The sequence below is a fragment of the Cynoglossus semilaevis genome, chromosome 14 (assembly GCF_000523025.1).
Source record: "Cynoglossus semilaevis isolate Cse_v1.0 chromosome 14, Cse_v1.0, whole genome shotgun sequence".
Lineage (NCBI taxonomy): Eukaryota > Metazoa > Chordata > Actinopteri > Pleuronectiformes > Cynoglossidae > Cynoglossus > Cynoglossus semilaevis.
In genome coordinates this window covers 15620703-15633546 of record NC_024320.1, presented here as the reverse complement: position 1 = coordinate 15633546, position 12844 = coordinate 15620703, and the positions used below count along the sequence as shown (strand labels likewise).

Sequence of the window (12844 nt, the reverse complement as noted above, 5' to 3'; positions counted from 1 at the left end):
AGGGACACAAGGGATGCTGTAAGTCCAAAAATGTATTTTCTATATTTGTGCCACTGATTTGATAATTGTATTTACTTTGCTCAATGGAAAAAGCAGGTTTGAGAGGAATTACATGTAATACATGAAATTAACTCTGACGAGTTGACAACAGAAAATATACAGATATATAGAGGGTAAAAATCACCTCATAAAGAGAAAGCTTTTTTTTGGAGCACCTAGAAGCTTTACAAGTTTGTGCTGTGATGGCTGGAAAATATGCTGTGTCACTACATCGAGGATCATGTCTTTGACTGATGCTGTGAGATCAGTTTCAGGACCACTCCCTTGGTCCCTTGGAGAAAGCAGAAGAGGAAAGAGTCAGAGAGAGAGAGAGAGAGAGAGAGACAGAGACAGAGAGAGACAGAGAGAGAGAGAGACAGAGACAGAGAGAGAGATTTAGTGAAGCTAAAATTCACCCTTGTTCAGTCCAGACCCACTGGAAGCTTCTGATTTTACCAGAGACTGACAGAAAGTCAAGTCATGTTTCCTCAGTGGACTGTCACCAAAAGCTGTTGAGTCATACAAGGTTGGTCAAATCTGCTGGTCAGAGGAAGATCATTTAAGGCCGTTATAAAATTTAAATAAAACTTCTGCTTATCTTCTATTCTGCTACAGAATATCCTGCAGTTTTTAAACAAAAAAATGTCAGATCCTTGCAGACTCCACCCACAATACTATATGATCACTACTAAACTGTCTACTAAATCTCATACAATACAAGCTGAGTCATGGTCATTTCACCTTATGAATATATAGGCTCTATATATACTATATAGAAGTCTAATTTAGTCTAAATCATACATGAGTATGTCGTTGATCTTTAACAGCTACAAGGCTGCAGCGGATGTTAAAGGACCATCCACACTCACATTACCTACGGTTCATTTCTATATCCAGTAGCCTTAGTCGACATCTACTTGTTTTTGTACTGTAGGAGGAACCCAGAAGATGGACGGAAACAGATTCCGATATCCTTAAATCACTCCTGCCACCTCGTGGCCCATCTGAGTATGTATACATGTGCATCACAGACCTTTTCCTTAACTGTTCAAATCATAGAGCACCTTGGCTACCGTGTGCGGTTTGCTAGCACACAGACGTACTGTACTGTACAAGGAAGGAAGGAAGGAAGGAAGGAATATTATATACAGGATATTATATACAGCGTTTATACAACTATGCTTACCTCTAAGCAAACGCCACATGATAAACTGCTGTCAATAAAAAAAAGTAGTTCCACCTCCCGAACGGTTGGTCCAATAACATGGCAGAAGCCAAACATCTACACCTCCCGCTGCTTTAATCTAAACTGTCACTGGACCAGCAGTGAAATGTTTTCATGTGCTGCCCCACAGAGGCTGACTTCAATTGAAAAGATATATAAAAAACATCATTACACCATCTGTAACAAACAGTTGGTTCTGAATGAACTAGTCCCACAGTTAAACATATCTGACTGCATTTTAGAAAATTAAATGTAGGAGGAAAGTCAGAGGAAGCAGACTTTCCTTTTGTCATTAAAGAATCACCACTGGCTGATGGTGTTGTTGAGGAATTCTGGGAATGACAGGAGACACACTAGCCTTGTCTCTGTGGGAGACAAAGGTCAACGTGATCAAATCCTAGAATGATCTTTTCTATAGTGTAAAATAGTAAAATAGTGTGATTAAACGTGATTAAAAAAATGAAACAATGTGGAGGTTTATATTTAATCATTCTTTTATTTCATTCTTTATAAATACTTTCTGTACAGAACTCTGGTTCTATTTAAAAAAAGGCATATACAAAAATTTCACACATTTCTAACTTGTGACACAATTGCATTTGGGAGGTTGGATATAAAAACAGAAAACAAAGACATGGCACTGATTGTTAATTTGATGAGAAATGTGTATCAAATGGTACAAAATCATTGATTTCCTATAGTAAGACAAAATCTAGACCAGAGTGTTTCAGTATTGCTAATGTCTCCTGAATAAAATATGGCTCATGTGGTACAATATAAACATATATAAATATTGAGCACCAGCTGCAGATGTGATAAAAGTGGATCCAGGTGTTTAGACCCCCTGGTCTGTCTGATGTCCTTCAGTTACTGATGTCCTCTGTGTCGCTGATGTCACTGAGAGAACACAGTGTGCTCTTCAACGTACTTCCTGTTCCACCAGCTGAAACAAACAAACAACAAACAGATTCTAAAGACCATGTCAGACGAAGAGAGTTTTTGTGTGAGTGTTAAATGTCACAGCCAGACTGCCATCACTGAGGGGACATCTATTCTCTCTGTCTTCTCACAACAACAGCATGTAGTTCCACTTTTTACCATACGGTGGCGGTGTAACGTTACCAGTAAAGTGTATTTTGTTCTACTTCTCTTCATGTAAAAATATCAATATTCAAAATTCAGTCTTTTGGAGTCCTAACAAGTACTTTTACAATATTCTGAAATCTAATATTGTCATATAAGCATTTTGCAGGACTTGGAAGAATTCCTGTAGTGTTTTTCCTTTTTATCAGCTAAAGCATTAATTCTCACAGAGGGCGCTGGTCTCCTAGGGTCCCTAGCATACAGATTAATTAAAAATATAAATATTTCAGGACAAGCTAAAAATAACAAAGTTTTTTTCTGGTGATTGCTAAACAAACCATTGTCCAGCCATGGTCAGGATTCGAACACCAACCCAGTCATCTAACGTCTAGGCCACATGCCTCCAGATATTACTAAAGACAGGATCCACAAACCTGATTTTGGAGCTTTTCCCGTAGACGTTCCCCAGACACTAGTGCTGGGAGAGTCCTGACTCTTCCTCTGAAGACTTCCTCCAGCTTTGTCCGGTTTGTCCTCCAGAGAAGAGACGACCCAGTCACTGCTCTCCTCTAGGTCTGTGTACTGTCAAACACAAACTCATGTATTATTTTACATTCACTTCACCTTTCATTCAGACATAGACTAAAATTCTGTCCTGGTCCCACCGTTAGATCCTGCACGTCATCTTTCCTCTCTGTTAAGATGCTGACGCCCCCTGCTGGTTTCTTTATCGATCTCTGGGAAAGCTGCTGCTCCATTTTTCTGGCTAGGATGTTGATTTTGTTCTCTAAAAGAATAAAAAAACATAATCAGAAGTGTAATACCTAAAAACCACTCACAAACACCGCTTCTCTATCAGTGATCAGTACGACTATATACTAACCTTAGTAGAATAGACCAAGAAAACATCATAAAATAATGAAAAGAAATGCTACCAATTCCCCAAATGCTAACATACACTTAAAGGTTAGGCCAAAAATGGTTTCTAAAAGATAACCACCAGTTAGTAACTCCACAAATGTAGTTGCTTGTTATTGTATTGTTTAGAACAAATGTACATTTGAAACAAGGTCTCACCCTTTCCAAAGCTTCTCTTCTCCGTGTTACCGTTCTGGTCCCTGTACGACTGCAGCTGCCCGGGGTCGATCTCCTGCAGCTCACTGACCTCAGACCAGTCACCATCATCTTCATCCCTCTCCATCGCTGTGACTGTTGTCTTGGTCACTGCCGACCCCCTGGGCGGCTGGGAGTTGGAGGAGAACAAAGGTCTGGTCTGCAGTGGACTGGACTTGCTGGATTTGACCTGGACAGGAGATTTGGCCCCGTGGTGTTTCTGCGGTTGGTCATCGTCATCTTCAGATTCTTCATCTGAACTGAAGGGAGGAGTCCTGCAGCACAGTCACCAGAACACTCTTTATTTCCAATCTTCAAAATATTTTCACAAAATCACTGCAATTCAAAAGATCTTTCTTTCAACACTGAGCACTAAGATGGTACTGTAGGTTCATCAACTAAGGCCCATTTCTATCACAGCATCTGGAGACTATTTCAAATGACAGATAACAATAACCTCAGACAAACTGTTTTTACTTGGTTGTGAAAATCCTGGGAGCAGCTTTAGAGTTTGGTGTGGAGGTTTTGGGGTGGCTTGAGTTCTTGGTTCTTGGTGCAGGTTGCGGGGTTTTGGACTGTCTGACAGCAGGTCCTGGTGTGGACTGAGTGACTCTGGAGGGAAGACTACTGGACCGAGGACGGATCTGTAAGACTGCACAAACGCCATGATGCACTGATCAGTTAGTGATGTGGGTCAAATCTCTACTGGATCAATCTGATATAGATCTGATGGTCCTAAAGTCTAGTCCAATCTAGCCTGGGGTACTTGAGTTCTGGGCCACACCTTGAACGGGCTGCCTGGACCCAGACTGTGCCTCTGTTACAAAGTTGTTTCCTCTCTTCTCTCCTCCCATCTTCTCATGTATGGAACTCGCTATGTCCTCACGATGGCGCCAGTAGTCAGGCATCCTGGAGGCAACACCGTCTCTCTTTGAATAAATCTTTGCCAGGATGGAAGTCAGTTCCTTCTTCTTCAGACCTGGTTGTTCCTGAAGAGAAGAAAAACCAGAGGAAATGACAGTGAGTTGAGAGACATATTGGACTGTGAAATGATCAAAGTCCATGGTAGAGAGAGGGAGAGAGAGAGAGAGGGAGAGAGAGAGAGCCTACAGCTTTGACTCCCAGGTTCTCCAGCTTTTTGAGGACGGTGTGCTCCAGTTCTTTCCTAATCTCCTTCTTCATCCTGGGATCCTTCTTCAGAGCACTGGTGTTCATCCGCTGTTTTCTGTCTCGAAGAGGTTCAGGCTTCTTCTCCACTGACCTTCTCTCTGAGTAGCTGCTGGAGTCTGAAAAAGATAAAACACATCCAATCGTTCACTCCTGGACGTTCAGTCTGATTGTCATCTACAGTGGGTCTGACCATGTATGAAGTACAGTAGGTTGGACAGCAGACTGCATGCTGCAGGAGCAGGTGGGGAGGTGACATTGGACAGTGGCAGAGCGAGCAAACAACGAAGATCAGCATGGGAGCTTTTTGTCTGTTTCCATATTTGGGCAAGGTTTTTATATAATGTCACTTGCTTATTCCCAACACTGTACAAGGGGTCCTTGGTTTACGATCTCCTCGACCTACGGCCTCCCTTAAATTTGTCAGTAAAGTCTTGTTCAATCATTTCGTCTACGGTGTCAGAAATCGTCAATAGTTTGTATGGGAACTAGTTGACAAGCAATGAATATTACTACACTGCACCGTAGTAACAGAACTCCGATGTAAGTCAAGGACCCCCTGTATGTGAAGACCTGGTGGAATACTCTGTTGATGCATGCTTTGTATAGCACAACATTTCCACTCCAGTAGATGGCGCACTCTAGGTTAATTCCAAAGCATCAACAAAGACCATTACTTGCTGAAGGTGATGTCAAAGAAGATGTACGTTATGATCAGCAGCCGGTTGTCGAGGACTTTATGGAAAAAGCTGTTTTTTATGATGTCATGAGTGAAAGAACATGAAGATGATCAGAAGAGAACAGCTGGATGGAGCCTGGATGAAGGAGGGCATGCAGACGAGCGGCTCTGCTGTACCTTTCTCCTCCTCCGTCAGCTCCTGTATAGGATCCAGGTTAAAAGCAAAGACCGGCTCCTCTACATGTACAGGAGGTGAGGACAAAGGACACGGGAGGGCAGGGAGCAGGGTAAAAGAGGAGTTAAAGGAGCTGTGGGCCACAGATGGAGGAACAGTGTGCTGGAGCAGCAATACATCTTTACAACACGGAGCCATGCTTTGGACAAACAGCTGCATTTCCACCAAGGTCTACAACACACTTCAGCTCACTGTGCTAGAGTTTGGTCAGCAAACACTGAGTTACATTGCACAAGTTAACAGACACCTGTGAGCTTGTAGTGGAACAGCAGTCAGTATCAAAGGAGGGTTTTTCCTCTTTTTAAAATAGGAATTTCAAATTAAACATTGCCAACCTCTTTACTTACGCTTTACTAAGGCTTATAGTTTGCCTCAGTATCAACTTTTACTTGTCTGACTTTAAAGGCTTGTTGTTTTTTTTGTTTTTGTTTTTTTAGCCAATTGCCAACTTTAGGAGTGGATGAGATGGTGAACATGTGGCCGAGTGAGAAATTCAAATTCTTTTGTAAAAAACTTACCAAGTACGACTCTCTTTGGTTTGGGCTCTGGTGCTGCAGTGGACACTGGAACATGAAAAACAAGACGTGTGTTACAATCACACTGCACATGTAGGAACAGAAAAAAAACATAGTGAAAACCAAATCACACCTGTTGTTTCCGTGACCTTGGTGGGAGGCTTTGAGGAAATGCTTCTCATCTGTAAGAAAGAAATAATTAACATGTGATCGATGCCGTAAAGGAAAACCATTTATCCATAGTCAATAATCTGTAAATGACGGCTTTAATCATGTTATACTGCACATTCATCAACCAGATAAGATCAGTCTGACCTTTGAACATGAGGTCAAGTCGTATTAACATTAACATCTCAGCCATGTCTTCTCTTCACCTACAGCAAACTTAACAGCTTTGATTGTTGACTTTTTTTAGTCCAAATCTCTGTTTTGGGAGTTGCTTGTTGTCACACCATGTTAAGCATGTATTTTTTTTGTCCTTGAATGCTGAGAAGTTTCATGGAAAACACTGCGGCTGCTGCCAGACGTACAGTGTCATCAGATCTCATTTCCAGCCAATCTGAGTTCATACAGCAAATACAGGAAATCCTGAACAAGTGGAGTGGAGCCGCTGAATCACTTCCTCACTTCCTGACATAATCAGAGTGAGTGTAAATAAGCTCAGACCTGTTTCCTCTGAGCCTGGATGGTCTGCTCCTTCTCCTGCAGCCGCCTCTCCACCTCCTGCTGCTGCTGCTGCCACTGACTTCGCTCCTGGTGCATCCGCGACACAGACGTTTGCATCCTGCTCAGCTCCTTCTGCAGCTGGAACACACCACACACTGGTTTGTTTGAACCCTCATCATCGACCATCACAGTGACACTGTTCCTCTACAGTACATGAACCTGTACCTGAGTTTTTTCAGACTCGTGCTGAGCCTTGATTTCCAGGAGTCTGGTCTCTATTCTCTTATCCTGCAGCAGAAAGAACATTTACAGACGTTTGCTCAAAGGTTGGTAACTGTCTGCTCTGACTGATCTACTGACCTGCTTCTTCAGCTGCTGCTCCAGCTTCTGAAGGGCCTGACTCTGCACGTCCTTGTAAATGTCCACGTCTCTCTCAGGCAGACCAGACTTCTCATGTCTGGCCGTCAGATTCTGATTGGCTTCCTATGAACGAAAACACATGGGAGGTCGTATTTAAGTGTGTACAGAATGAACTCAGGTGTAAAACTAAGAGGTTTGTCTTACGTTCAGAGCTTGAATATTTCGAGCCATCTCCTCAGCTTTAAGACGCTCCAGCTCCTTCATCAGGTCTTTATGCATGGACTGCAGCTCGTTCTCCTGGAGGTGGACAACAATGATCTGCATTAGAGGTTTGTGGTGTTTGGATGCACAAGTCATTTGTATAATTTGTTTTACATGACTTTAATTTTGGTCTTCCCAGAAATCAGGGAAAGATTGTGGATGTCTGCTGTAGAGTGATTTGAGACTGAGCTAAAAACGTTGTTTTTTGTTGACAAAATTGTTATCCTTTTTTTCCCCCTCACCAGAGTATTTTTGGCCTGCAGACTCTGTTGCAGCTGAGCTATCTGCTCTCTCTGGTTGATGTTCTCCATCCTCAGGTTTTCAATCACAGACTTCTTCTCGATCTCTGAACGTAGTTCTGCAAGAACGCCATGAAAACGATTCAGACTAAGTAGACAATAAATCACTTGAAACTATATTTGATAATCGGGCATCACATCAAATATTACCTCAAATAACAAAGACTCACCTCTAATAAAAACACGTGATGTGATGTGACATAACTAATTATTTTGTATTATTTTCTGTAGAGGATAAAAAATAATTTCCCTATTCCACAGAAACTGACTCAGACTGATTTAGCTTTGAAGGTATGTCTACAAATATCAGCAATACAGAATAAATTAACAGTTTAAAAAACACAAAACATAAATATATATGAAATGATCAGGTCTAATGGTTACATTTGACATATTGTAACATTCTTTATCAACTTGTTTGAACTCACGGCTCTCTAGCTCTTCTGGATGTCGTCGTTGTATGTGACTCTCCAGAAATGTGCTGCTCAGGAAGGTCTTCTCACAATGGATGCACTTTTTAAAAAATGTGAAAAAAAAAACCCACAATTGAATATTTAATGTGAAAATTGACATCAGTAAAAAATATTTTTTGGAGTTTTTTCCACCAATCCCACCTGAGCAGTTTTGGCCTGCAGGGTCTGCTGCAGCTGAGTGATCTGCTCCTTCTGACTGCTGATCTCCGTCCTGAGGTTTTCAATGACTGACTTATTTTCACTGTCTGAACGCAGCTCTGTAAAAAGGCAGCAGAAGAAAAGAACATTTAGAACGCTGATGTTCGTGGTGAGTGTTTGATCATCAGTGAGTGAGTGTTCAGTTGTCTTATTACAGCTTCAAATCACCCAGTTTCAAAATAATAATTTTAGGTTCAGTACAGCTGGTACCAACAGCAGAGCTCCACATGTAAACCTGAGAATTCTGGGTCAAAATCACTTCATAGGGTGGACTCTCACTCTGGACTCAGACTTACGGCTCTGGTACTCCTCAGGATGTCGCCGCTGCATGTGGCTCTGCAGGAACATGCTGTTGAGGAAGGATTTCTCACAGTGGACGCACTGGAAGAAACAGAGGACATTCTTAAACAATATATAATATGACACTGGGAATGTTACTGAATCCTTACTGAATCATTTTATATCATTCTCAGACTTTTTTACAAATGTTAAAGTAAGACTAAATATGAAAATTTTCAAATTTCAAAGGTTTGAAAATTAAAGTACCTATGAAGTGAATGGTCATCAACAAAGGCTCATTTTAAGACGACGAAGGCAAATAGACAATTGATTTTAATCTTGAATCAATGATACACTTAAACAAACGTCGTAACGTGGGTTCATTCAATTTCTGCCAAGAAATGTTACAAACTGCTCCTTTAATCTGATGTAAACCAATCACCGCTGTGCAAACGACTAAATTACATCAGAAAAGGTTCCACCTGCGACGCCTCGTAGGAACATGAACGAGGAGCAAATGTCAACAGTCAGTGAACCACATGGCCTATGAATTATTGAGCCAAGCTTTGACTGCACTCCTAGCAACCGCATGCTGTCATGACTCACTAACTGTTACCGTGGAAACAGCACGTCCAGGGTCAGCCTGACCAGTAGCAGCTGCGCACGTGAAGGACGCAGCGGAGGATTTTGGTATAAAATAACTGAGCTTAATTTTAAATAAATAAATATTTAATGGATTTTTGTGGTTGATTTGGACCATGGGAAATTTGAATTATGAAATCTAGGGTCCAGGTTAAATCAGAATATGACAATAAGACAATAACAGCCAGGTTCAGCATTTGTCTCCTCTTTGAACATGGATTAAATGAAGGATTGTGATGCCATCTGTTCTGCCACTAAACACTGAATCGTATTCTCTCAATTTTAGAATAAAGCCTCTTATGAATAGGGATGATGTCATCAAGACTGAAAATCAGTCTTTCTTTCATTCAATTCTGCCCTGAAATGCACAAAAAAGTGACAATGAAAGATGAGAAGAAAGGAGAGGAGCTGCTCAATGTGTGTGTGTGTGTGTGTGTGAGAGAGAGAGAAAGAGAGAGAGAGATTGTGTTGGGGCGGGGGTTGCCATACATGTGTGAAATGTAAATGCTCTCAAGAGAATAAGTGTTTTTCCTCGCAACAGCACTAGAACTGATGCTGTTTTTGTTCTGAAACATTCTGAAACTTTTTTAGCCTCCAATTCAAACCTAAACATAAATTCGGACTAGGCTCTCACACCATATCAAGCTAAAAGATGTACTATATCTTTAAAAAAAAATCCAAAGATCCTGGTATGACTATATCTTAACCAAAGTAAAACAATAATGTTGTCAGCAGAAGCTGAAGATGTGCTAAAAACAACTAAAGCTGACCGAGACACAAAATCTAGTCTTGAATTAAATGCTGAAAACATCAGATAAACTGTAACAGTAACTGTCATTAAATAAATAATAAAATATTGAAGTCATGCCTGGTAACGTTACTAAGGTATCTCCACCTAACCTCTACTGAGAGTTCATCCCGAGTCAGCTCTACCTTCTGTCCACTGATGATCCGCGGCACCAGCAGCGACTGCTGTGTTCGTATGATCTTCTTCCTCTGCTTCAGCTCCGCAGCCATGGTCTTCACCTTCTCCTCCTGTTTGTTCTGCTGCTCCAGCATCTCCTGCTTCTCTCTGCCTCTGGCCTCTAGCTTCTCCTCCGCCGCCTGCAGGTTCATAGCCAGCACCTCCTGACAGTGCAGCACCCACTCCACCGTCAGCTGAGCCAGCCGCAGCAGTTTGATAAGAATCGGGTCCACGGGGCTCTGGCAGCGTTGGCAGCGTTCTCCCTCCAGGCTGCAGAAGGTCACTGTGTTGATGTGCTCCTGGAGAGTGTCCACATCCAACCGGCTCGCTACCAGGTCCACGTCCACAGCGTTGATGCGGCGCCAGTCCACGGTCTCTCTGCGAGGGCGAAACTTGAAGGGGAGAATGCTGGAGGCTCCGCTGGAAGGAGTCATGGCTGCTGGAGGTGCAGAGTTCTGACTGAGGGGAGAGGTCAGGAGAGACGGGATCCCTGCTGAGGACTGGGTTCCCTGGTTCTCACTGGTGTAAGGGAAGTAGACGCCTTCATGAAATGGCTAACGAAAAAATGTCACAGAGAAAGAGACACAAGTTATGACTAAATCCTATTTTACCTGCCCTCTGCTGGAGCCACACACGTACTGATATTAAAATTCTATATCATCATTCAGAAATACACAAAAGTCAGGAAGCTAAATGTTTACTACCAAATATCTAAAGCCAGTAGCAAAAACAGCAGCGATTATGCTACGATCTAAATCTATAATTTAGAAAAAAAATTAAGAAAATTATCAGTTGAATATATCAAATATCACTGGTTAACTTTGGTTATCATTTAAAGCTAAACATCGACCAAAACATCAATTAATGTTCAAGAAACAAAATCAACAAAAAAGACTTAATAAATAATTAAATAATTATTCAATAACAGTATTTAGGGGTTTAAAAATAGAAAATGAAATAATAGTTAAGACTTATAAATAATTTAATGAAAAAAAAGAAGAAGAATGTTAATGTACAAAACGACTGCGAACACTAACGTGAAATTGGCCTCAAAGCAAAGGTTGAAAAATTAGTTCATGAAAAAAAAAACCTAGCTAAAATCCAGAGCAACATTGCAGCAGAAGGTAAGGACACAACAGAACAACGTCGTTCAGACAGAAAGAAAAGGTGTTTGTTGGGAAATCCTTATGTTTACATACTGGAGCTCAGGGCTAGAAATGAGAAACAGAGGAACTGAGCTCCCGTTTTGCCAGGGTGGCAGCAAAGGTCCTGATCGTACACACAGTCACATGACAAAGAAAGGGTGAAAGGCAACAAGAGCAAGGTGAGCTACAGAGACAAAACAAAGACTAGACTGAGAGACTATCTACCTCTAAGGCTGACTGTGTCCTGACGATCCCGCTCCCTCCTTACCATCTCCGCCCGATTACATCTGCATTTGACGCTTGGCAGAAAAAGCAAAGACGAGAAAGACGCCGCTGCTGCCTTCGCTGCTCCTGCTGCTGCTCCTCCTCCTTCTCGTTCCTCCTCCGCGGCGTCCTCGACGTTGGTATGGAGACAGGAGAAGCGTCCCCGTGGGACCGACGTGTTGTCACAACACTGGGACACAATCAGTGCATGTTTGAGGACAGAGCTGCGTCCTTACATACAAATACAGCAGAGACACAATGGAATTGAGTCTAATAGGGTTGTTAGACGGAGCTAACATGGTAACAGTAAAACAAAAAACAAGACGGAGCTAACATGGTAACAGTAAAATAAAAATAAAAAACCCTTAGCTCAAACATCGAGCAAACACATGCTCGGACTTGTCGGACATGTTCGGTCTAAAAATCTCCCCTACGTTTACTTGTTTCTTCCATGGTCGTTCTTTTACGACAATGATACTCATAATGCGGCAGCACTGCCTTCTCCTGGATTCAATTATCTTTTGAAAAAACACTCACCCAAATGGTCAAAGTCATTCCATCAACAACTTAAAAAGGATTCAAAGGCATTTCCTGGAGAGTTGGGATGTTTTATGCGAGTGGAGCACAAAAGAAAGTTGTACATGACCAGAACGTAGCTCCTTTACGTCATTTGAGTTAGCTAGCGGACTTTCTCGGGAACTTACCTTGTTTGGGCAATAGTTTTTATTCTTTTTTTAAAGATATCAGAAAGTATATAGTACATAATTTCAAATAAAGCAGATTTTTTTGTGGCACCGTGTGTTCAGAATACCTTACCGTGTAGTTTGATATGTTACTCAGCTGATATGTGGGGATGAGAAAAGTGACGATTTGAGGGGAACTCGGCGGTGGGTCTCCACATTCCTAAATCCCTGCTCAACAAATGAGGTGCCGTTACTTCCAAGGACCCACTTCCGTCTACAACCAACAAAATAAAAGTAAATTGTCTCTCGTTTTATCTCAAACTAAAATAAAAACAAGTACTTTTTACTTGCATTTTTGTACTATTCAAATAAGTACATGTAGAATCGTTGTATGAAACTCTAGCCGTACTTAGTACTTAAAAGATATTCACTTATATACTTATATCCTATATACAAATTAAATCATTTTGAAAATAAAATGGGCCCAGCTATGTTTTTGTAAGATGTTATAAAGATATTGATACAATGAAGCAATCTCGTGTTTCTTTTACGTC

The 12844-nt window shown here is 41.5% G+C and overlaps 1 protein-coding gene across 4 annotated transcripts; it reads right to left on the bottom strand.

The window, feature by feature from the left end:
• Window positions 1–1746: 1746 nt before the first annotated feature.
• On the bottom strand, window positions 1747–12617 carry dzip1 (DAZ interacting zinc finger protein 1). Of its 4 annotated transcripts, none has more exons than XM_008325309.3 (20): window positions 12424–12617; window positions 11612–11838; window positions 10168–10752; window positions 8610–8694; window positions 8257–8372; window positions 8071–8155; window positions 7586–7701; window positions 7287–7379; window positions 7083–7205; window positions 6948–7010; window positions 6723–6860; window positions 6190–6238; window positions 6060–6104; window positions 4571–4746; window positions 4245–4449; window positions 3938–4112; window positions 3425–3735; window positions 3013–3134; window positions 2782–2929; window positions 1747–2207 (listed from the first exon to the last, which is right to left on the bottom strand). In XM_008325309.3, exons 2-20 carry the CDS (start codon window positions 11612–11614, stop codon window positions 2128–2130), a joined length of 2718 nt encoding a protein of 905 aa, XP_008323531.1. In that variant the 5' UTR covers window positions 11615–11838; window positions 12424–12617; the 3' UTR covers window positions 1747–2127. The 4 variants fall into 4 exon arrangements, with proteins under 4 accessions (XP_008323531.1, XP_024918174.1, XP_008323532.1 ...); XM_025062406.1 differs by having other exon boundaries at window positions 11612–11797; XM_008325310.3 differs by having other exon boundaries at window positions 11569–11838; window positions 12424–12615.
• Window positions 12618–12844: the final 227 nt, after the last annotated feature.